This window comes from Phocoena phocoena, chromosome 2, assembly GCF_963924675.1.
Source record: "Phocoena phocoena chromosome 2, mPhoPho1.1, whole genome shotgun sequence".
Classification (NCBI taxonomy): domain Eukaryota; kingdom Metazoa; phylum Chordata; class Mammalia; order Artiodactyla; family Phocoenidae; genus Phocoena; species Phocoena phocoena.
Window position 1 is genome coordinate 103,509,837 of NC_089220.1, and position 26,794 is coordinate 103,536,630.

General features: G+C 35.4%; 1 protein-coding gene across 1 annotated transcript in view; it reads right to left on the reverse strand.

Annotated features, from left to right (window-relative positions):
• Positions 1-26,794, reverse strand: part of ICE2 (interactor of little elongation complex ELL subunit 2) — a 65,344-nt gene that overhangs the window by 17,032 nt on the left and 21,518 nt on the right. The window contains exons 5-11 of the mRNA XM_065871480.1: positions 24,769-24,906; positions 23,525-23,638; positions 23,192-23,351; positions 22,055-22,236; positions 13,412-14,408; positions 12,537-12,712; positions 7,306-7,435 (exon numbers count right to left, since the gene is read on the reverse strand). Of these exons, the coding sequence (XP_065727552.1) occupies positions 7,306-7,435; positions 12,537-12,712; positions 13,412-14,408; positions 22,055-22,236; positions 23,192-23,351; positions 23,525-23,638; positions 24,769-24,906 (1,897 nt within the window). The remainder of the gene's footprint in view (positions 1-7,305; positions 7,436-12,536; positions 12,713-13,411; positions 14,409-22,054; positions 22,237-23,191; positions 23,352-23,524; positions 23,639-24,768; positions 24,907-26,794) is intronic.

Here is a 26,794-nt window from a genome sequence, read left to right on the forward strand (position 1 = left end):
AAAGGATTCTCTCTTACAGGTTTCAGGAGCATGGCCTTGTGACACCTTCATTTTAAACTTCCAGCCTCCAGAACTGTGAAACAGGAAGTTTCTATTATTTTAAGCCACCCAGTTTGTGGTACTTTGTTATGGCAGCACTAGGAAACTAACACCAAAAAAATAACAGAAAAGACTCACAAAGAATCTAGATAACAGAGGTATTAGAGAAAGACTTTAAAGTAATTTTGCCTAATATGCTTAAGACACGATTGAGAATTTCTATAGAAAGCTATAATGTATAAAAAAGAATCAAATGAAAAATCTAGAACCAAAAAATACAATAAATGAAACTGAGAACTCAGGTGATGGGTGAAATAGTATATTAGGGATAGTTGAAGAGAAAATTAGTAAAGTAGAATAAAATATTGAGAATCATGCAATAAAGAGTCAAAAGGAAGGTAAATACAGAAGAGCATGCAAGGGACGTTAAGGATACAGTAAGATGTAACATAATACAACTGAAATCCCAGAAGAGAGAGAGAGCGAATGGGGAAGAAGTGATGTTTGGTGAGGTAATGACAAGAATTTTCCCAAACTGATAAAGGTCATCAAATCACATATTAAGGAGCAATGTTATAAAATGAACATGTAAAAAGGAATATTTACAAAGAAAACCTAACACAGGCACAATGTACGGAAACTGTTGAAAGGGAGAGAGATAAAATTTAAAGTCTACCAAAGAAAAGAGACATATTACTTGCAAAAGAGCATAAATCAGATGAACAGCTGACTTTTCAACAGAAACAAAAGAAGCCAGGAAACATGGGGTGGGGGAGGGATGGATTAGGAGTTTGGGGTTTGTAGATGCAAACTATTATACACAGAATGGACAGACAACAAGGTCCTACTGTATAACACAGGGAACTATATTTAATACCCTATGATTAAACCATAATGGAAAAGAATATAAAAAAGAATGTATATATGTATAACTGAATCATTTTGCTGTACAGCAGAAATTAACACACACTGTAAATCAACTATACTTCAATTAAAAAAAAAGAGCAAACATTGAATTGATAATTAGAAACTTTCAAAAAGAAAACTCTAGGCTTCACAGGTCAATTTTACCAAACATTTAAGTAAGAAATAATACCAATTTTATAGAAATTCTACCAGATAACAGAAAAAGAGGAAATAAATCTCAACTCATTTTATGGCATAAACTTAATCTTAACACTAATACCTCACAAGGAAAATTACAGGCCAATCTCACTCATAAACACAAATGGCAAAATAAATATTAACAAGCTAAATCTACCAATAAATAAAAAGAGTAATATATCATGAGCAAGATGGAATTATGGCAGGAATACAAGATTGGATTAACATTTTAAAATTAATTAACATGATTCATCACCTTAGAAGGATAAAAGACAAAAGTTATACCATCATATAATCTCAATAAATGCAGAGAAAATATGTGATAAATTTTTTTTACCCATTCATGATTAAAATTCTTAAACTAGGCATAGAAAGGAACCGCTTTCTTCTAATAAATGCTATCTACAAAAACCCATACAAAATACTAAACAAAATGTCTAATCTTCCCCTTTAAGATTAGACACAGGCAAGGATGCCCATTATTCACCTTCTATTTGAATTCTAGGCAAAGAAAGCAAGGAAAAAGAAAAGTAAAATGATTGTAAAGAAGAAAATGGTCATTATTTGCAGAGAACATAATTATTTAATTAGAAAATATAAATTACTAGAAAGAATGAGCTTAGCAAAGTTACTAAGATACAATATCAATATACAAAATCAATATGCAAATAAATCCCATATTATTAGTAACAACCCATAAAATAAATTTCAGAAATACCATTTATAACATAAAAGAATCAATTATCAACAAATACATTTAATAAAAGATGTGCAAGATCTCTACAAAGAAAATCATAAAGATATTAATAGAAATTAAAGATACAAATAAATAGAAGAATATCTAAAGTTCACAGATTGAAGGATTTGTTATTGTAAAGCTGTCAATTTGTTCCACATTGAGTCAATGCACTTCCTAACAAAAATCCCAATCTTCCTGTTGCTGTTGGGAGAACTTAACAAGTTGACTCCAAAATTTGTAAATGCAAAAGGGCCAAGAATAGCCAAAAAATTCTTTTAGAAAAACAAGTTGACATGGAACTCTACTCAATACTCTGCATGGAAAAATAATCTAAAAAAGAGCAGATATATGTATATGTATAACTGATTCACTTTGCTGTATAGCAGAAACTAACAACATTGTAAATCAACTATACTCCAGTAAAAATTAATTTTAAAAAAGTTGACAAGATTTACTTTACCAAACAGTAAAAGATTTTATAAAGCTAGAGTAATTAAGACAGGTCTAGCTAGAGTAATTACTCTAACTAGAGTAATTAAGACATGTACTGCCTCAAGGATAGAGAAATAGGGAGTCCGGATTAGATTCACATATATGATTTACAACACAAGTAACACTGGAGAGCAGCAGAGAAAGGGTGTTCTTTTCAATAAACAGTGCTGAAAACTGAAAAAAAGAAATCTTGATATTCCATGCAAAAATAAACACCACATAAACTGTGTATCTAGAAATTTAAAAATACTTTTAAAAAGCCTTCTAGAAGATATTATATTCATGATGCTGCTGTAAGGAAGATTTGTTAAACCGGGCAAAGAAAGCACTAACCATAAAGGAAATGGCTAAATATTGGTCTATATTAAGTTCAAAAGCCACTTTTAAGAGACTGAAAAGGCAAGCCACAGAGTATGGGAAAAATATTTGTAACATTTAAAACCAACAAAGAACTACCAAACAAACAAAAACTTGACAACAGAAAAAGAGGTTTGAATAGGCAATTCACAAAACTGATCATCCAAATGATTATTAACATGAAAGTGTCCAACTTCATAAATAAGCAAGGAAAGGCAAATTAAAACAATAATGAGATATTAATAATACCTACCCACCAGCATGGCTAAAATTAAACTTATAAGGCCAAGTGTGGGCAAGGATGAGGAGAAAATGTAACCCTCACAGTGCTAATATAAGTGTAAACTGGTACAATCACTTTGGAAAACTTTTTGGAATTATCTACTGAAGATAAATGTAAGCTTAAACTATGACCCAATAATTTGACCAAACAGTTCCATTCCTAGGTATTGGCCCAACAGCAATATGTACCCATTGCACTAACAGACACTTACAATATGTTCATAGTTGCATTAACATAGAAACAACCTAAACAGGCTCCCAAAGTTAAATGGATAAATAAATGGTGGTATATTCTTACAAAGGAATATGTCAAAAACTACTATTATACGCACATAAATTTCAAAAACTGTGTTAAGTAAAAGAAGGTATAAACAAAAGAACTTTATAATTCCATTTGTATAGAGCTGGCAAAAACCAAATGATTACATTAGAAGGCAGGACAGTGGTTACCCCTGGAGAAGAGAAGATAGCTATGTTGGGAAGTGGCACAAGGTGGGGTCTTCCCGGGCACTGGCAGTTTTCAAGTTCTTGGTCTGGGTGCAAATTATAGAGGTGCTGGCTTTTGTTATAATTCCTTGAGCTGTACATTTACTTTTTTCACTTTTCTGAATGTATATTATACTTAAAAAGTTGCATATGGAAAAGAAAACATTATCAAATCAAAGATGTATTTTACAACTGACAATATTTTATGACAGGAGTACTATGTAGACATTTTTAAAATTATGTGTAAATATAGAGAAGTTACCAGTTGTTTTGTTTTAGTCCACTTTTAATCTTTGGTTAAGAAATCCTTTTTTACTTTTGTATCATAAAGATGATTGTCCATATTTTCATCTAAATTTTAGATTAATAGCTAGTTCTTTCTCAGTGCAGAAATACACGAAGTATCACTTCATTATCTTGTGGTATCTATTTTCATCAAGGAGAAGTGTACTTTTAGGGCATTATATTATGTAATCATTGGAAGAAAAAGGATTTGTGCATATAGTCCCTGAGATAGATCGAACAAAACGTTATTATCATTTTTTTTTTTTTGGCTGTGCCGCGTGGCTTGTGGGATCTTAGTTCCCTGACCAGGGATTGAACCCAGGGCCACAGCAGTGAAAGTGCTCAGTCCTAACCACTGGACCACCACGGAATTCCCTGAACAAATTATTATTATGTCCATTACATACAGACAAAAAAGCTGAGGCCCCACGATCCACAGCTACTGAGCCCAGGTGCTACAACTACTGAAGCCCGCAATGCCTAGAGCCTGTGCTCCGTAACAAGAGAAGCCACTGCAATGAGAACCCCGCGCGCCGCAATGAAGGGCAGCCCCCGCTCGCCGCAACCAGAGAAAGCCCATGCGCAGCAACGAAGACCCAACACAGCCAAAAATAAATAAATAAATTTATAAAATAAATAAAAACCCTCAAAACTCATAGATGCTTTTAAAATAGCACTTCAAAACATTCACCCCCACATAAAAAACAAAAAACCCAAACAAAGCAAACACAACCATGTAACAATGCAACATGTTTCTCACCAAACAGTGAGACACAGACATCACTGTTTCTGTTGTCAAAGATACCAAATACACCACCCCATTACATTAAAATGAATGCTTATCAGTGGATAGGATTTACCGACGATAAATAGCACATAAGGCGATGACTACTTATGACTTTAAAGAATACAGCAGTCCCCCCTTATCCACAGGTGATACGTTCCAAGACCCCCCCCAGTAGAAACTTGACATATACTGCCTGAAACTATAGTACCGAACTTGACATATACTGTTTTTTCCTGCACATACATACCTACAATAAAGTTTAATGTATAAATTAGGCACAGTAAGAAATAAACAACAATAACTAATAACAAAATTGAACAATTTTAACCATACTACAACAAAAGTTTTCTGAATGTGGTGTCTCTCTCCCTCACTCTCTCTCAAAATATCTTAACACAGTTAACACCTTTTCCATTTTAACAAAGTACTTATCTGCACCGTGGCCATAACTTTTGCAGTTTGAGGTTTGTTTTGCAGTTTGACAGCAAAACAAGCACGAATTTCTTTTTCCTTCAAAATTTCATGGATAGAAGATTCGTTCTGACCACAGATCTTAGCAACCTCAGCATACAACGTTTTTTCTTTCCTTATTAAGTTGAGAACTTTCACCTTTTCACTTAAAGGAAGCAGTTTGCAGTTTCTCTTCAGCATATCTAACTTGCAGCACTTTGGGACTGTTATTAAGTAAAAAGGGTTACTTGAACATAAGCACTGATAACTGAGATGCCACTAAGTGACTAATGGGTGGGATAAGTTGGACAAAGGGATGATTCACGTCCCAGGTACTAAACAGAATGGTGTGAGATTTAAAACATATAAATTGCTTATTTCTGGAATCTTCCATTTAATATTTCAGACCATGGTTGACTGGCTGAAGGTAACTGAAACCACAGAGAGTGAAACTGCAATTAAGGCGAGACTACTATAGTTTCGATGAAGTAAGCCATGTAGATATAGATGATGGTAGTTTTATCTGTTAAACTGTACATTAAAAAAAAAAACCTTAAATGTTTTAGTCAGGAATGTCTTTTCTGTCAGTACTTTAAAGAGGATTTCAATGATAAGTTTTTGTTTGGGGCTTTCCTAAAATGGATGTGGTTGGCGATTGCTTTCAAGTAGTTTACACGAGGACTGTTGGTATGTGTCACGCAACAGGTCTTTTGGAGGAACATTGAAATTGTGGTTATTGGCTGAAAACTACTACAATAAACTTCTGGCAGTGTGTATGAAGGGGGACGAAGAGGCTAGGGCCACCAAGTAGTACATTAGCCACTTCCTTTTTGGGTTATGTAAAGAGAGTGAATCAATGATCTTATTAACACTCTCACAAAATAAGAAGACAAAATACTGATTAACCAAAATATGGAAAAGGTTTCTAGTGAGTAAACTTTTTTTGATTAAGCAAGAAAAGCACACTTATAACACTTATGGCACACCAGGAATTATGCTAAGCACTATAAGAACATAAAGTTTCATCAGACTCTGACCTTACACTACTTATCGTCTACGGGGAAGATAGGATAGGCTTAAAAAACAACAATTAGGGCTTCCCTGGTGGCGCGGTGGTTGAGAGTCTGCCTGCCGATGCAGGGGACGGGGGTTCGTGCCCCGGTCTGGGGGGATCCCGCGTGCCACAGATCGGCTGGGCCCGTGAGCTGTGACCGCTGGGCCTGCACGTCCAGAGCCTGTGCTCCGTGGCGGGGGAGGCTGCAGCGGTGGGAGGCCCGCGTACCGCAAAAAAAGAAAAAAAAAAGAAAAAAAAAACCCAACAATTAAGTAGAAAGCAACAAATCATAAAAGTGGTAAAAAAAAAAAAAAGCGCATTGAGAGCTCAAAGGAAGGAAATTACGTCATGGAGGGGCAGCTGGAGATAACTGGCATGAGATGTACGGGATGAATAGAGAAGCATAGGATTAGGCATTCAAATGAAACAGAACAGTATCAACAATGATTAGCAAGTAATCCTTCATGTGAACTATGTTAACTGTACATGAATACAGCCAACACAAATTAAGAACCTAACTACCCCCCCAAAAAAAACAAAAACAGAAACAAAGTAAAAAACTATTTCATCAAGGTAATATTTGAGGTTTAAAAAACAATGTCATTATAATTTTAAGAAAATTTCAAAATATATATTTTAGGGCTTCCCTGGTGGCACAGTGGTTGGGAGTCCGCCTGCCGATGCAGGGGACGCGGGTTCATGCCCCAGCCCGGGAAGATCCCACATGCCGCGGAGCAGCTGGGCCCGTGAGCCATGGCCGCTGGGCCTGCGCGTCCGGAGCCTGTGCTCTGCAACGGGAGAGGCCACAACAGTGAGAGGCCCGCGTACCGCAAAAAAAAAAAAAAAATATATATATATATATATATATATTTATTTATTTATTTATTTATTTATTTTAAAGCCAATTAAATAGTACTTTTAAAAAACGCTTGTTACAAAACATGTCTACATTTTTAGTTACACTCCTAAATAAGTATTTTAAAAATACAACGATTACATTGGCATTCATGTACAATAAGGGAATAAGAGAGAAATTAAAACATTTGATAATCACTACTCCCACCCTGCCATTTAACTCTTGAGTAGGAATGGTGTTTTAATAGAAAGAAATATTAATATATCAGAAAACTGAAAATTAAAAGTACAGAATGGAAGTATCTATGAATGAATTGAACTGTATATATTTACAAGGGAATTAAAAAGGAGAGCAAAGCATCTTGCATAACTTACCAACATAAAATGAGCAGTTGGAATGCAATAAACTTTCAGTCCATAAGCGACAAAGTTCACTTTCAGTCAGAGCTTCAACTCCATAACAAGCTTGATACTCCACTTTTGGTAGTACGTAAACTGGAAATTGCTGCAATCCAAGGTTATACTCTTATAAAGCTCCATTAATTTACTATTAACAGTAAATACATTTGCCTATATAATTTTGCCACTTTCAAAACACTTTCAGGTAATCTTATTTCATCCTTTCAAATACAGTAGGATTCAGACAGAAAGATGGATAGAACCCTTAGTCGATGTGGGCAAATGGTGGATAAATAAGAGATCGTGAACCAGAGGCTGCCCCCCCCCAACCAAAATCAACATACCTCTCCACACATGCACATATTTTATTTCTGTCACAGAACGTGACTGACAGAATCCTTGGAACAAAGCCTCGGATACATAATGGCCCAAGGTTCAAAGCTAGAAGCTGGAAAACCATGACTGTAATACATACTAATAATTCTCAAGAGGGTAAAAAAAAAAAGTAGGAATTTTTTGCCCCTTTAAAGCATTAGTCACATTGTCTCAGGCTTAAATACTGTGTTTTCATTCTATGAATGTATGAGCACTAACACCTACATTAATATCTGTGAATGTTGCTATCTTCATTAATACAAAAGGCTTTATTCCAGACACTAAGTACCTGGCAAATTAGCCATTTAGCGTTTATTGGTCAGGACACTAAATAGATTAAGCAAAATGACTATACCCTCTACTAGCCTTAAGGAGGATATGTAAGGACATACATGTTTGTAAAATAACATAGTGCTAGTCATGTTCACTGTGCTCATATTATCTCATTTCAGTCAAAGAAAATTCTAATCTTAATAGCAGTCTCTTCACTTCCAGCTGCAGAAGGAGAAACACATGATTTAAGGAACTTAAAGTGATATAACTGTACTTTTGAAATAGTACTTTTGAAATTATACTAAGCTGTGTTTCACTTTTATACCTGAAAATATTTCATAAATGTTTCAGAATTACTGATTTTCATAAAGTAGCAAATTTAGTGGGCTTATTAGCACAATGGTGGTAAGAACAATTGAAATCCAGTAAAATTTCTGTTAACAATTAACTTTGGTTCATTATTACCTTTGAACGTAGTAAAACTCTACAGCAGTGCTTCTTAAATTTCAGTGTGTGTGAATAACCATTTTAAAATAAATGCAGAATCTGAGGTGAAAAACAAGGCTTTACATGTTTAATAAGTTGTTGTTCCAGGGGCCAAACTTTGAGTAGTAAGGTCCCTACAGTGTCTTCTTAATTTAAAAAAAAAAAAAAATTATGAATAGGGTAATTTCATTGCTAAAAGCACTTAATTGTATAATAATTTTTCAGCAACTGGTAATCTGCATTTATGGCTGCTTATAGTTGCCAATAGAAGCCAGAGATAAAGAAATAAAGGCCCAGAGGGCTAAGATATTTGCTCAAGGAGAGATAACCAGTTTACAGCAGAGTCAGAAAAAGAATAATTGATAGGGCTTCCCTGGTGGCGCAGTGGTTGAGAGTCCGCCTGCCGATGCAGGGGACACAGGTTCGTGCCCGGGTCCGGGAAGATCCCGCATGCCGCAGAGCGGCTGAGCCCGTGAGCCATGGCCGCTGAGCCTGCGCGTCCGGAGCCTGTGCTCCGCGACGGGAGAGGCCACAGCAGTGAGAGGCCCGCATACCGCAAAAAAAAAAAAAGAATAATTGATAAAGAATATCCCCTTTTGGATCATGAACAGGTAACAGAATTAATTCAAGATTTCTTTTCAAATTAAAAAATATTACTCTTTCTGAAGAAAGTACTCTGGGGGATTTTCTTTGATAATACTGTCATATCTATAAAACTAAATCCTGAACCTGGTATTAATTTCCATATGTATTCTACTGCCATCTCCAGGAAACCAAGGGAAAGAAAAGTCTGAATATTTGATCTCAGTATTCCAAATTTAAAGTGAAACTTTAAGTACAAAGTTTTCAAATTATAAAAATTAAATTCACTATTTCCTTTATCCCTTATTGGTCACTCCTATTCTAAATGAAATCTTCTTTTGTTTCTCTGTCTTCCAATTTCTCACATAAACCTTCCAAACGTTTACATACATTCCTAAATAAATATTTCAAAGCTAGTATCCTGTCAGTAATCCCAATAGGTACATTCTGTTCTTTCCTAATATTCAAGCACCTTCAGGATCCTTTTTTTCTGGCCCAAGAATGCCAATATAAACTTTAATATAACTGGATCTAAATTTTTGAGTCACTTTAGAATATAACTCTTAGGAAATTTGGTTAACAGAGACAGACGATAACATAATATTAAATCATTCAAAGGTACGTGGTCTGGATGTCATAATTATATGTAGAACTCAGTAAGTTCTAGCTTCATCTTGTGTTCCAAATTAGCCCTCTTTATTTCATGCCATCATTTGAGACTGGCTGCTGCTTTAAGTTCTCCTCTGTCATGTAGCTCTTATTAAGCAGAATTTTGATGAGAAGGGATAAATGATATTGGAAAGTAAAATCTCAGCTACAATAACACAGAATTGAAGAACCAAAGGAAAAAAAGAAGAGATGAGGTTCTTGCAGAGCAGAGGTTGAAGAGACTTCCGAGTATTTTAAAGCTTTACCTAAACAAGTTGGTTTTTAAGAAGGAAATGTTAATGAAGATGCATTCTTACCTAACTAGAGTTTAAACACTACCTTCAAAATTTCTCAGCTAGTGCCTCAACTTCCCTTCCTTAACAACACCCTCCTCTCTCCTCACGCCTCAGTTTTTCTCATTTATTCAATACCTATTTATTGAGTATCTACGGAATAAAACATTTGAAAGAAACAGAGATGAAGAGGAGATGATTCCAAAGGGAATAAATTCTACAAAGGAATTTAAACCACGTGTACTAAATGATTACATATAATGATAGGTATAATATGATAAGCATTCACTGAAAAATTTAAAATTTTACTCCAGGTTTGACATGTCAGAAATAGAAGGCTCCTATTTAGCTAATCTTTGGGGCTTGACTTTTTTGATATATTTTGATGAAGAGTGAATTCTCTCCTGTAAGGTTTTATCTTAATATTTACAAATTTCACTTTAGTCAAGTGAATGACAATGTCCTTAACAGGTTGTCTCTTTCAACAATGAAACCAGTGTCCAAAAATATCCCTAGGCTATTCTTACTTAAGACATCCTGGCCATCAATAATTTCTAAGTGCTGTAAGCTGGCAGATCAATACAGAGTGGTATGCGCTCACAGAGTAGAAAATGAAAGAAATGAGGTTAGTCCCCAAATAAATCAGATAGCAAATATGAATTAATGAAATAAAACCTTGAAAATACAGTCCATAGCACTGACACTATATGTATTCAAGATATGTATGCATGCTATGGCCATTAAATACAGATGAGACAGGAAAAAATCAGCAAATAAAGTAAAATCTTTTAATACAGGAAATATTTGTATTTATCTAGGAGTAGACTAAAATCAGACCTATAGCATTTCATCAATTCCTGACATTCTCTTATAAAAAACACTCCCCCATATATTTAATTCAAAACCAGTTGGTTTCTATAATTTCAAGTCTGAACCAGTGATGAAATACCAAATTACGAGAATCAGAAATTTAAAATTTTATTCACAGTCTTCCTTCTAAGAACAAAAGTATCATCAAGCAAAAGATCCACTAGGTCCATTGGATTTTGGTGGACAGCGTATACATCCTTGATCCTGATGGGTTAGCCTTAGAGGTTTTTCATGATAGACCCTCACACTATTGCTATTAGCAGCTCAGAAAGGTTGGCACTTCTTCTTCTTCTTTTAAAAATTTTTTTCCAGTTATACCTTAATATGGTAAAGTAGTAGTCAGGGACTTGATCCATAAGGGTCAATGCTGGAACATCACTGTTCCTGAGTCACCTGTTCCCTAATCCAAAATACTGACATTCTAAAGTGGTCACTGAGGATTCTTATTGGGTGGTAGGTTAAATAGCAAGAAACAGAGACATCAAAAAAGGAAGGAACGGGGCTTCCCTGGTGGCGCAGTGGTTGAGAGTCCGCCTGCCGATGCAGGGGACACGGGTTCGTGCCCCGGTCCGGGAAGATCCCACATGCCGCGGAGCGGCTGGGCCCGTGAGCCATGGCCGCTGCGCCTGCGCGTCCAGAGCCTGTGCTCCGCAACAGGAGGGCCACAACAGTGAGAGGCCCGCGTACCGGGAAAAAAAATTTAAAAAAAGGAAGGAACGTACTTCCCTGGTGGTCCAGTGGTTAAGACTCCACACTTCCAATACAGGGGTCGTGGGTTCGATCCCTGGTCAGGGAGCTAGGAACCCACATGCCACACGGTGTGGCCAATAAATAAATAAATTAAATTTTTTTAAATTAAAAAAAAGGAAGAAAGGGAGGGAGGGAGGGAGGAAGAAAGGAGGGAAGGAAGAAAGGAAAGAGGGAGGAAGGAAGGAAAAGTGAACTATGATATAATGGATACAACTGAAAAAATCTCTTAAGAAAAAATTAAAGAGACTTCACTATTTCTTACGTAATCAATTATACCATAAAAGCTCCTCTTTATTTACCTGAATTCAGTGGTTACACACACAAAAATCAAATTAATCTGAAAGAGACCTTAAAATATCAAATATAGCAATCTGCCGAAAGAACAAATTACTCAAATTGTAGCAAAAACTTTTTTAACTGAGGGAAATATTTACATCAAATCCCAAAAGAAACAATAGGGGAAAAAGAAAGGAAGACATTTGGTTTTCTAACAGTCCTGGGAAGACATTTCAAATGTGTATGAAAGCCCACTTCTCAAAATGTGAACTTCTAAAATGACTCAAAAAGATTCCCAAAGTAAGAAATAAAGAGGCTAATATGTCATAAAGGAAATCCAAATTCACAGAGAAAGCTGGAACATACGTGCCAGTCTAGGTCATATCTATAATGGTGCCGATATCTACAATGGTGCCGTTTTTCACAAAGTTTATATATTCCATGCAAGAATGTTATTGGCACTCATGACTATTACATTGAACTAAACACTTTATTAAAAGTGTTTTCAGTATTTTACTAAAAAAACTCAACCTGAAAAAACTACTCTAAGAGTGATCAACAATTTAAAATTAAACTTCGTAAGAATGGCATGTTAAATATTTGCTTATCATCTACTTATGCTACCACACCGTAACTCCCCAGGTAACAACTTACTCTTCTGATTTTCTTCCGTTTTTTAGAACGTGGTCTGGTCTCTATCCTCTGGACACTGCATCGCACAAGTAACAACAGGTCTTGTAGGCTAAATAGCTTGTAAACAAAATTTCCTTCCTGAGGAGCTACATATTCTGATGTATCTTCAACATAGTCCTGAAGTTCATATGGCAATCCTTTAAAAATAATTATATTTGTCATTTTTATTTTAAAATACATTAGCTCTTTATCCATCATAATCCAAGATAAAACAATTCAACTATCAACCTTCTGTCTCCTCTGAGTTGATCATTACACTATTACCATTTCTGTTTACTTTTACTGGAACTCCAGCAAGAGCTGAAATCAAAGCTTTAGGGTTCTCTTCCTTTTACCTACTACCTTCACTAACCCTAGCCAAAGTATAAATCTGTAAGACAACATATGAAGAAAAAAAAAAAGTTTAAAAAAGTAGTGTTATTCATAATCGAGGCAGAGTTGAGGTGCAGCCTTACATCTATTTCACAAAATGAAAAAGTACAAAACTACAGTCTAAACACCAAGAATAAGTAAATTTAGACTAATAAGTATTTATCATTATTTTTGCTGGATTTTCCCTTCATCAGTTCAGCAAACCACATTATCTATAGCTTAGCAGCCATCGTAAATGTCGGATAAACACAGGTTACAAAAATCCATACAACTGTGGGTACATCGCTAGAGTGAAGGTTTTGAAAGCTGAAATACTGATCAGTAGACTGGAAAATGAACTCTCAATGACTATATAAAGATCATACACATATTATAACGAAGAGAAAGTAGGGGAAGGGGGGGAACCTAAGGATAAGGAACAAGCAAAACAGTTAACATAAAATTCTTTGTAAATATTTACGTACGTCCTTTTGGCTTCTGAAACACAGAAGGCCATATAGATTTTGGCCAACTAGAGGCATCTGAAGTAACAGAGGGTTGCTCAGAACTAGGAGGTTGTTTAGAATTTTCTGAATTCATCAGCGGCATTTCAGGTATTTTTCTGGAAATTGGTTTTAAGAGTTCATCCTGCATTTTTAAAATTTCTCCAACTGGATCAAATTTTTTATACACTCGTTTGATAGGTTTTTTTAAAACACATGACTCTTCAGGACTACAAGTAGTATCAGTCTGGTTTCCTACAGAAGCCTGTCCTGAGGAAGAATTTAGGCTAGCTGGTTTAGAACTTAAATTAGAACCCAGATCAGCAGTCTTTCCATTACTATTATTTTGACACTCTGTATCAATGATTAAACAGTCTTCATCTGTATCACTATGGCAAAGAATTACATCTTCAGTTTTAGCTGCTTCTGATGTAACAGGCTTTTCCTTTGAATTATTGTCTGTGTTCTCTGGAACATTCACTCTTGCATCACCACACTCCATATCAGAAGCCATATCATTTTTATTAGAGGTTTCAATTTCTGAAGAACTTTCTAAGTGTAAGGCATCAGATGTTTTCAAGTCACTATCTTGTACCAAAGACTTCTCAGAATTTGATACATTTTCACCACAGGGGATCAATCCCTGATCATCTTTGTTTTTGCATTCTTCAGGGCCATTGTCCATACCAGTCACCAGCTGTTTCTCCTTCTGCAGCTGTTCCATCAGAATCTGAGATATACTTCTAGAATGAGCAGTAATGTCTGGTGCAATTGGTGCCTCAGATCTGATTGCTATGCTGGGGGCTGGGGGCATATCTGTCACGTTGGGTACTATGGAAGTACTTGCTGGACTCGGTGACTTTGATGGTTTGGTGGTGGTTACTCCAAAAGTTTCAAGTTCTGTGACATCATCATCAAAATCCAGATCCAAGTTTTCATGGGTCTCAATTTTTCGGCACTCATTAACTTCATAAGACATCTTAAGAAAATATATTGGCAAACTATTAGCAAAAATTCCAGGCCACCCCTGACCCATCAATGTCCCATCACAAACATAGTTCATACTCTTTAAAAGTAGAAAGAAAAGTCTAATGGCTTTGAAAGGTTCTTGCTTTGACAAACTACTAGCACCTAATTTATTTAACATTACCTTCCCATTGAAATGTTGATGAAACACAGAAAAAATTGCCAAGTTGCAATACCACAGGAAATGGGGAATACTTGTGAACTACCACATCTCAAGAGGTATTTCCACTAATCAAAAACAGACAGGGGCTTCCCTGGTGGCGCAGTGGGTGAGAGTCCGCCTGTCGATGCAGGGGACACGGGTTCGGGCCCCAGTCCGGGAAGATTCCACATGCCGCGGAGCGGCTGGGCCCGTGAGCTATGGCCGCTGAGCCTGTGCGTCCGGAGCCTGTGCTCCGCAACGGGAGAGGCCACAACAGTGAGAGGCCCGCGTACCGCAAAAAAAAAAAAAACCAGACAGGACCACAAAGAAGAAATGTTAGGCCAAATAGGAAGGCAAAAGATCTTCATTCATACCCACTTTATACAGTCTTGCAGAGACTTAGCTGACCAGGAGGAAAGCATCTTTGCCACGGTAAGGAAGCTGCTCTCTAATGCAACTGGGGAAGTGTCAACAGCCTCTCACATCAATCAGTGACTTTCTTTATACATCTACTCAGGGAAAACACCTCTCAGTAATAAGAGGAGAAATGGATAGGAAGTGGTTTTATTGTATTCTGGGACATGAAGCCACTGAGGTTATAGTTTTTCATGTACTGTTTGGGTAACAGAAGAACTACAGACAGTTCTAATTTATTCAGGAATAAATTATCTTCTCCCTAGGTAGCAACATCTCTCCTCAGTCTGGCAGAGCACTTTAGATAAATACCATGGAATTGGATTACAGTTTAGGATTTGAGAGAAAAATATTCTGACAGCCTCAGGTAGTGAGTAAGAAAGGTCTACCTGGGTAAATTACTTTACCTCTCTGAAACTCAATTTCCTCATCTCTGAAATAGGGATAATAGGGTTATCCTCTTGGGTTTATTCTAAGGATTAAATGAGAAATTATATATAGAAAGTTTCTTCGCATAGTCCTTGTACATAGTAAGCAGTTTCTCAGCAAATGGTAGCACTTGCTAAAATAAAAAGACTACCATATTTAGTCAAAAAATAAAATTAAACTATACTCTGTTTACATGAGGCATTTTTACACAAAAAGGTTCAAAACAAAACAATGGGACATGACACCAAGAAATAAAGAAAGAAGGACTAGCAATATTAAGTGTTAGAGAGAAGTCAATGCAAAAAGCATTAGATAGAAAAAGGAATCCTATGTTGAAAAAGATGCAATCCATGATGAATAGATAATGAACTGTGACATGTCAAATAACAACATCAAAATTGTCAAAACTGAAAAATAAAAGGAAAATTTGACAGAAACACAACTGTACTTGGTCATTGATACACTGTCTCTTAGTAAATATAAGATGTAGAAAGTATGAATAATATTTAATGACTGAAACAAAGATACATGAATGACTGAAAACATACATATAGACTGCAAAGATATACCTTTTCCCTCCCAAGGATCGAAGGGGCATTTCCAAAGATGGACTATAAATTAATACACAAAGAAAACATCAATATAGTATAAAGCAGAATCTGTTAAGGTCTGACTCTCTGTTTAGAAGAAAATAAAATTAGGAATCATTAAGAAAAAAGTAAACAAACAATAATAAACCCAAGAACTTGGAAATTTAAAAACTCTCCAAATTATTGGATAAAAGAAGAAATTAAAATAATTACAGAATACTTAAAAAGCAATAAAAATGAGAACACTGGACATTAAAAATCTGAAGCATCATTCATAGCCTTTTCAAGAAACAGGAAAAGAATAATATAATCACAATAATAAAATGAAGGAATTTCATAAATATAAAACCAAAATTAATGAATTGAAAAACAATGTTCTCAACCCCTGACAAATTTGGATAAAAACAGCAGTTTATCTGTAAATATTTTAGTATGTGGTTATAAAAAGATTCTTCGGTAAAACACATTAATTGTATCAATAAATTAACACTTCCTTAATGGCTGGAAATATCTAATCACTGTTAAAATTTCCTAGTCTGATCAATTTCTTTTTACAATTGTTTATTGGAATCAGGATCCAACCAAGATCCCTACACTGCATTTGGGTGATGTCTCTCAAATTTATTTCTCAAATGCCTCTCCCCCATACTCTGCCAACTCCCATATCCACCAGGTATTTGTAGAAGAAACTAGATGAGTTATCCTATAAAATTTTCCATATTCTGGATTTTGCATCCCCATGATATCATTTAACACACTCTTCCCCTACATTTCCTATTAAAATGATCTAGTAGCTTGATCAGATTCAGGCACATTTAAAAAAATCTGAACATGTTATATGTGGTACTGTGTACTTCCCACTTCAATCAGGAGGCTAATGCCGTCTGCTTATCTTTCTTCTTGTGATATTACAACAGTTCTGTTGATTCATCAAGGGTCAACAAACTAATCTACCCATTAAAATTCGTTGTTAATCTTCTAATGCTTTTAGCAGTCATTGATGATGATCACTGCCTAGATTCACTATTTCATTAGGAACTGCAAAATGGTAACAGTCGTATTTCATCATTATCTGAAATACAGTTTGTACTGGAAAAGTAAGACAAATACTTGAATTTTCAAAAATCAGTTTTCAGAAAATGACTTGATACACTAGCACCCTCCAAAGGTGACTAATACTTCTTTTAAAAGATATTATTATGAATTCATGGATTTTAACTATTTCATATGTTTCCATCCATTGCAGTTATTCTTTGTCATGGTCAAACTGACACACTCTGGCCAATGGGAAACCCTTCAAGTTGGCACTGGCATCTTTTTTATATAATTCCAATATTATTATAAGGTTTTTACCTAAGTCCTTTGATTGGCATTTGTATTTCTTATGCTAAAATGCTTGGTTTCTAATATAAATATAAGTACTTATTTGCTTTATCATACTATCTAATGTGTCCAAAATAACAACAGCAATATCATTACTAATAATATGATTACTAAATGTAGTTTAAGATATTTGGCAATTCTTTTTGAACTTAGGATATAAATCTTTAAGGATGTATAGACACTTAATTCTCTGAGTGACCATTTTCACTTAAACAGTATATCTTGGATATCACACTACAGTTGCATACCTAGAGCTTTCTTATTCTTTTTATAGGCATACCTTGGAGACATTGTGTATTTGGTTCCAAACCATGACAATAAAGCAAATAGTACAAAAAAGTGAGTCACACAAATTTTTTTGGTTTCCCAGTACATATAAAGATATGTTTACACTATAGTCTATTAAGTGTGCAATAGCATTATGTCTTTAAAAATGTACATGTCTTAAGAAAAATACTTTACTGCTAAAAAGCACTAACCATCATCTAAGCCTTCAGCAAGTTGTAATAGTAACATCAAAAAATCAATGATTGGGCTTCCCTGGTGGCGCAGTGGTTGAGAGTCCGCCTGCCAATGCAGGGGACACGGGTTCGTGCCCTGGTCTGGGAGGATCCCGCATGCCGCAGAGTGGCTGGGCCCGTGAGCCACGGCCGCTGAGCCTGCGCGTCCGGAGCCTGTGCTCCGCAAAGGGAGAGGCCACAACAGTGAGAGGCCCGCGTACGGCAAAAAAAAAAAAAAAAAATCAATGATCACAGATCACCATTAACAAATATGACTAAGTCTGAAATACTGCAAGAATTACCAAAATGTGACACAGTGACATGAAGTGAGCAAATGCTGTTGGAAAAAGGATGATGATGGACTTGCTTGATGCAGGGTTACCACAAGCCTTCCATTTGTAAAAAACGCAGCATCTTTGAAGTGCAATAAAGCAATGTACGATAAAACAAGGTATGCCTGTAATAGTTGCATAGTATGCTATTGAAGATGTACAGTTTATTTAATAAATACCCTATTAAGGGACATGATGACTGTTTCTAATGAATACCTATAGTTGCGGTGAATACCCTGCACAAATATTTTATTCTTTTCCTAGTGTACTTCTGAGCTACATTTCTAGAAGTGAGGTTTCTAGGGCAAAGGATGAACACATTAGTTTTCATCTGTTCTGTGGGTACATCTCTCTTCATTTGACTGTAAAAATGTTACAGCAATTATCTTTTCTTCCTCTAATAACTTTGTAAGAATTTCCATCAACAATCCTCTTCTGTTTCTCATGTTTGAGATGGGCACACCTGCTTCTGCAGGAGGACAATCCTGTGTGAGAGTGTGCCAGGATAGCTTTCTTAGCTTCACGGCTCTAAGCTCATGCTTCACTGTTACCATGATGTATGTATGTATGCATGTAGGTTTGCATGTGTTTGTGTGTTCATATAAAATCTTTAGTACATTCTGATATCTGCTTTCTCTATTTCCCTCTCCCACAATTATCTGAAAACTTATTTTTCCTTTATCTTTAATGTCCTTGCTCTGCTCAATATGAACTTTACCACTGGTGAATTTTCCTGAGCCAAGGCTTTTGTCTTGGAAGGAACTTTGGCTGGTTAGTTTCTAGAGTTCTTAGGACCCAGGTCATCTCAGAACTATTTAAGTTCCCAAGTGCCCCTGCACTCACCTACAAATTAGAGCCCATCCACATTATTTTCACTTTTGTTATTCTTATTCATTCTTGCATCTTTCACCATCCTTTTGCCATCTGGGATTATTCTCCTTGTGCCTGAAGAACATCCATTAGAGGAGGTCTGCTAGTAGCAAACTCAGCTTTTATCTGAAAATATCTTTTCTTAATTTTTTATTACTTAAGGATATTTCACTGGTTAGAGAATTTTAGTAAGAGGGTTATTTTCTCTCAGGAGAATATATTGTCCCAGTGTCTTCTGGCTTCCATCGTTGTTGTTGAGAAGTTACCTGCCAGTCTAACTCTCAGTCCTTTATAGCTAATGTGCCTTTTGTTTCTCTGGTGGCTTTTAAGAGTTTTTCTTTGTCTCCAAGTATGGTTTGGTCCCATTACCTCTTGTACACCTCTCTTTTGGGTGCAAGTACACAAATGTTAGACATTCTCACTACATTCTCTATACCTCTTGCCCTACTCTCCATATTTTCTTTTTGTTGCCTGTTTCATTATAGTCATTTCAGACCCATCTTCCAGTTTATTAATTCTCTTATCAGTTTTATCTAATGTGCTAATAATCCCCTTTACAGAATTCTTAACTGTACTTTTTTTAAAAAAATAAATAAATATTTATTTATTTATTTGGCTGCACTGGGTCTTCGTTGTAGCACACGGGCTTCTCTCTAGTTGCGGCGTGTGGGCTTCTCTCTAGTTGTAGCATGCGGGTTTTCTCCCTCTAGCTGTAGCGTGCAGGATCCAGGGCATGTGGGCTCTGTAGTTGTGATGCACGGGCTCCAAGCAAGTGAGCTCTAGTTTGCAGCACGTGGGCTCTCTGGTTGAGGCGCACGAGCTCAGTAGTTGTGGCGCACGGCCTTAGTTGTCCCACGGCATGTGGGATCTTAGTTCCCCTACCACGGATCTAACCCGCGTCCCCTGCATTGCAAGGCATATTCCTTCCAATTAAAACATGGCTTTAATTTTCTTGCATGCTGTATAATTAAGCAGAGCTGGCTCACAGTTTGTGACTGATAATTCTAGGATCCATTTCTGTGAGTCTATTTCTTTGGTCATTGTTTGTGATGGTTGTTGCTCAGAGTATCCAGTACATGAAAAGAAACTTAATTTTTATTTACTCCTCCAGTGTCTAGTTATCTTTAAATGTTTTCCAGATGCTATATTTAAAAACTTGTTTGTAGAAATAATTTGAGGCTCAAAATGACATTCTGTTCCTCTAAGAAGTATTGTCACTTGCTTTTGCTAGGTATCTAGAGACACTAGCAATCCAAAAACATCTGAATCCAAGTTCAAGGCCTGAAAACCCAGAATACAATCTACAAGAAAGCTGATTTATTTCTTGTTCACTCTTACTCCTGGGGTATAGCCCTGCAGGGTCCAAGCTCATGGTGGAAAACTGAACTCTGACTTTTGTCCTCCTAGTCCTGTGATGCTGCCAAAAGCACATTCTCTGTTGCCTCTTCAGAACTGGCAAATACCATTCAGGGCAAAAACTACCCTAAGTGACAGGCTTACCAACCTGGATTCTGCTCTTTAGTATCTCAGCCCTCAGGTAGTACCCCCTATCTTGTTAGGTCTTTGATGATTCTAAGAAATAAACTTATATAATATGTCCAGCTTTTTTTAGTTGTCATCGGTAATGGAAGGCCCAAATTACTCGGTCTGCCATTACTGAAAGAAGTTACTCCGTCACTTTTCATCCCTCTTAACCTACTTCATGTTTCTTCATAGCACTTGTTACTTACTGACATTCACCTCATACCAATATAAATTTTAGATAGATTTAAAAATGTAAAACAAAACAAAAATAACTCCAAAAAACTTAAGTTGGAAGTGCTTTATGACATACACATCATAAAAATACTGAAAGGCAAATGGCAAACCAAAAAAAAATAAATATGAAAGACAAAAGGCCAATATTCTTAAAATAGTATGAGCTCTTATATGTAAATGAGAAAAAAATTTTCTATTTTATTTTCTAATTTTGTTTGCTCTCTCACTTTATTCAAGTCCCTGTTCAAATTTCCTGTCCTTGGAAAAGCCTTCCTGATCATGAATCCCATTCCCATCTCTTTCCCCTTAACCTATTTCATTTTTCTGCATAGCATTTATCAATGTGTGCTTTTTTGATACTGTTTTAATTATCTGTGCCCTCTGAAACTAATGTAAGTTCTGAAAGAAAAGAGACTTCATCTTTATTTACTGCTGTATCCTCAGTGCATGGAACAGTATCTGCTCAATAAATATTTGTGGAATGGATGAATAAAGTTTTGTATAAACAGAATGCCTTGCTCTAATAATCATGGGAAAATATCTCAAAATACACAAAATAATAAAAGCTAGTATTTATGGAGCACCAAGCATTGTTCTAAATGCTTTAGGTGTATTAACTCATTTAATCCCCAAGAATTCTATGAGTTAGGTTATCATGATACCCATCTTACAGACAGAGCAAACTAGACACAAAGAGATTATGTAGTTTGCCTACGGTCACGCAGATAATAAGCATACACTAAAAAGGATTAACAATCCGGCAAATTCTTGTTGCCCCAGTCAAACTCATCTGTTCCTTTTCATACTTAAAAACTCTTGAATACAAATGAGACTAATTAAATAAAACCATCACCACTATGATCACCATTACTGACTGAATTTTTAGTACATACGTACTAAAGACTGTGCTCAGCATCTTACGTATAAATATCAAACTTAATCCTGACAGCAATTTTATGAAGTAGGTATTATCATCTTTCTTTTATAAAAGAAGAAAACTGAGGCTGAAGGAGGTTAAATTAGTTGTCTAAAGTCTAGATCCACGTGGGGTTCAATTTTAAGTTTCAATCTAAAGTCTGTATTTTTAACTACCAGATTTAGAGACTTGCAATAAAATGTGATTCTTCAAAAGGATAAACAAGTACATTCTCTTAAGGAAAAGAAAAGAAAGCATTACATACTTCCATTTCAGATATATAATCTTCTGGTTTGTCCATAAATACTGCAGAGACTGGAACAGTTGTGTTTTTGGACATCATGCATTTTAAGGGAACTTCATGGAAGATTTGATTTCTCTCTCTCATTGTCATTTTCTTTTGGGGAAGTGGTGAATTAATATAAATTACTTTAACTGGTTTTGAACCTTAACACAGAAAAAGAATGGAAGTGATTAGTTAATAGTAGTCATATTAAAAAAAAAAAAAACCAGGATGTATAACAGAAGAATTACTAAACAAAGAGACACAGGATAGAAACTGGAAGCACATGTCCCATACATGTGCCTTGAATGAAAAGATTTTTAAAGTCCCTTAGAGATCTAAGGGCAAGAGACTCTTACTGGCAAGAAAAATATGTTCTTTTTCTAACAATTTAAAAAAAGATTTTCTGTTTTTTATTGTTATACTTTTACTGTCATTATTACTCGGTTCCTCTTGGGTTATACTTTCAAAAAGTGATAAAATGTTTACCACAGAGAATATATTACATTTAACTCTAATTTGTAGTTTTGTTTTTAGACATAGTCCTTCATTTACTCCAATTATGTTATTACATACAAGAATATTAATTCTAAAAGATATGAGAAAATTATTAAATATGAACAAAAATAGAAGGGGAATAATATTTGGTACAGAATTTATGTGTAAATATTTTACTGTTAAGAGAGAGACTATCTTATAAGTATAGACTTATTTAAATCTGAATTCCAATAATAGGTAAGTAAATAAACCCTGGAAACTAACCCATTTGAGGCTGTCTAATAAAGTATCGCATTCCTTTTATTTCAGTGAAAGACAGAAGAACCTCACCATTTCATGTATCTTTGGCCACCCTAAACTATAATTTTTTCTCTACTTCTCACACACCCAGCATGCATACAGGTCCTGTAAATCTAATAACTCATTTATGAGTGTCAATTGTATACTTAGCACTATATATTAAAAAGTTCTTCTACTGCATGTAATTGTCAAATTTACATCCTCCTTAAATCAAAACTTAGCTTTTTGTATTTGACAAATGACCACTATAATCAGACAGCTGAAATAGAACTGTTTCAACTCCTCTTTTGAGAGTGTCACTTGACATGGCAAATCACAAACCTGTGGCAGGTATTACTTGAATACACACTGGAATTTCCCACTGTTCCTTGTAGCTTGGTCCATGATTATTTAATAAGGTAAATAATGCTTGACTAGTTAGAGCTATCTGAGGGTGATATCTTGCAACAAGCTTCTCTGCATTTGGGTCTTTACTAATGTCCTGAAAAACAACATGAAACTTGTTACTTGATTACACTTATTAGAAACTTCTTTGATTAAATAATGAAAAGAAGGGAGAAATTCAGGAAGGGTACTTTAGAACAACCAGGTTACATGTACTTTATGAGGTACAGAAGATTGCTTAGGAAGATCCAAAACCACTTTACTACTTACATAATGCATAGCTGCAGCTGTTTGTTCTGGTGTTTCAGTGGTAGGTATATCTTTCGACAGCTGCAACTTTGCAGGCATTGAGGGAAATACTGTTTTCACATATTTTACACTGCCCTAAATAAGAAAAAAAAATGAATGTTTTATTGCAGAAATCTTGATGTATTTTTTCCCTGAAGTATCTTTTCATCATATGAAACTTATAACTTAAAATTCTTCATTGTACTAAATGCAAATATCAAATTTAGAGCCGTCTTAAGACAAGACCTTAATGTTTTTACTTGACAACCACCATATAGTTGTTTTTTAAAGATTTTATTTATTTATTTATTTATGGTTGCATTGGGTCTTAGCTAGGTCACGTGGGATCTTTCGTTGTGGTGCACAGGCTCTCTAGTTGTGGCGCGCGGGCTAAAGAGCGCGTGGGCTCTATAGTTGGGGTGCATGGGCCCTGTAGTTGCAGCACGTGGGCTCAGATGCCCTGCGGCATGTGGGATCTCAGTTCCCCGACCAGGGATCAAATCTGAGTCCCCTGCATTGGAAGGTGGATTCTTAACCATTGTACCACCAGGGAAGTCCCCCATATAGGTTTTTTTTTAAAAAAAGGGTCCAAGATAAGGGTGCCATGAAATCTTCACTGTCATTTTAAAATCTAACCTCTCATTGTATGAAGTACAAGTCAGAGCAGGGTATAAGAGAAACTCTAAAATATCTTCTTTACACACACCTACTTCCAACATGATATTGAGTAAAATCCCCTTAAAAGAAAAGGAGCTTTCTGCTTGTATTCAGAAACATAAAAGAGATGGAAACTAAGAAAAGAAAATCAAGAAATAAAGTTGGTAGTGATATTTTTTTTAACTTTTTATTTTTTCTTTAAATATTTATTTATTTATTTGGCTGCACCAGGTCTTAGCTGGTGGCACCTGGGATCTTCGTTGTGGCATGTGGGGTTTGGTTCCCTGACCAGGGATTGAACCCAGGCCCCCTGCACTGGGAGTGCAGAGTCTTAACCACTGGACCACCAGGGAAGTCCCAGTAGTGATATTTTTAAAAACATCAAGTAATGGTAGTCATACATTAAAAGGGGACACATTTGTATTGCGTATTTTAAAAAGTATATCTCGTTACTGCTCAAAATTTAAACATAAATACTGAAATATGTCTAAATTATGCTTCTGTGTGAAATACAGATGATATTTCAGACAAAAATAAGTTTACTTTTATTTTCTTATGGTAAACCTTACCAATGCAAGAAGAGTTTTTTCTAACTTTAATCCCATCTCTATTCTGAATGGGAAGAATCCCATTAAGCTGGTGACTTCATGGAGAGTATAGAATTCTGGATACTTTTTCACTTGTTCAATACAAGCTTTTAAAATTTGCTAAAAAATAAAAATTAAGAGAAATTCATTTTTTTGTACTTCTCTAATAATGCAACAAAAATAACTTAGTCACATGTGACTAAATAATCATTCATTTCAAATATGAGCCTCATTTCATTAACCGAACTTCTAACAATCCAGGCACACTGTATATTCCTTACTTGATTTAAACTCTTATTTTTCGTAACAATTCTTTTTAACCTAATTTCTTAAAACATTGATGTTTAATAATACTAAAATTAGCAATTGTATTAAAATTTAAAGTTAGAGAAGACACATCATATTTTCTCTGCTATTTAAGAAACTGTCAAAGAAATAAAGCCACGTGAAAATTTTAACACACTTTATGGGAATAAAAGCGGTTACATGAATGATTAGAAATAAGTAAGTTTAATACCCTAAAAAGATCCCCAAGCACAATGAATTAATGAAGTAGTTATCTTACAGGTCATTCTAACCTTCAATCTAAAAAATAAATGAGAAATTTTATAACTACTTCAAATGATGGAGTATTTAGTATTTTCTTCTCTCCAAAACGTTCTCAAAATATTAATGACTTACCAGGAAATGTAATGAGGAAGAAAAATTCACAGTTTCACCCAAGCATGTGATAACATGTAAATAACTCAAAGAAGCACAGCAGTTTTGGAAGGGGTAGGGGAGTTATAAAACCATACATACTACATTATCTTCTAAGATACAGTTGTCCCTCGCATCTCTGGAATCCCCCATGGATACCAAAATCCAAGGATGCTCAAATCCCTTATTTGAAATGGTATAGTACCGTCAGCCCTCCATATCCCCTGATGTAGAACCCACGGATATGGAGGGCCAAATGTATGTGTTTTCTTTTCTTCTTTCAATGAACCTTAATCTGAACCTTTTAGAATATAGTTTTTATCACAAAAGCTTTTAGCAATAAGCATATATATATATATATATATATATATATATATACACACACATATATATACATATATATATATATATATATATATATATATTTTTTTTTTTTTTTTTTTGGTACGTGGGCCTCTCGCTGTTGTGGCCTCTCCCGTTGCGGAGCACAGGCTCTGGACACACAGGCTCAGCGGCCATGGCTCACGGGCCCAGCCGCTCCGCGGCATGTGGGATCTTCCTGGACCGGGGCACAAACCCAAGACCCCTGCATTGGCAGGCGGACTCTCAACGACTGCACCACCAGGGAAGCCCCAATAAGCATATTTTTATATCTTACACCCTCTTTCCCTTCAGATATTTATAAAGTGTGTCAAGCTACAAATCAATAACATTACTCCAGTACATCTTTTTATCTATAGTTTCATATCCTCTTCTTTCTTTAATCCTCACTCTCTATTATCTTTCACATTTCCCCCCTCAATTCTATGCTTTTCAATAATGACCTTGATATTTAATCAGGATATTACTTGCAATTAAGGCAGATATAGGTTAATATGAAGAAGTTCTGTTTGCTCTTAAAAACCCTAGGAAACCGCAAACTCGGATCTGCATAATATCTTTGCTCCTCATTTATAATATTAGTCAACTTTCACCCCTAATATTCCTATCCTATAGAAGTCATTACAAAAATCTAAACATGCAAAGGAAAGCAATATATAAGAACTATGTGACATATAGACTACTCTGATTAGATATTTATCAGCACATCTTTCTTGGTAAAACTATGCTAGATGTTACAGTGCTTTTTAAGTGAGTTTCACTTAACTCAGTAATTATGGCAAGAGAAAAATTCAAGAGAAAATCTAAGACAGCTTTATACCTATACTCAGATACACTACATAGTATTAAAGGTATTTCACAACTGGTAGATATTAAGTAACTAAAGGATCATTATTTAATATATTTAATTAAAAATTTTAATTAGTAA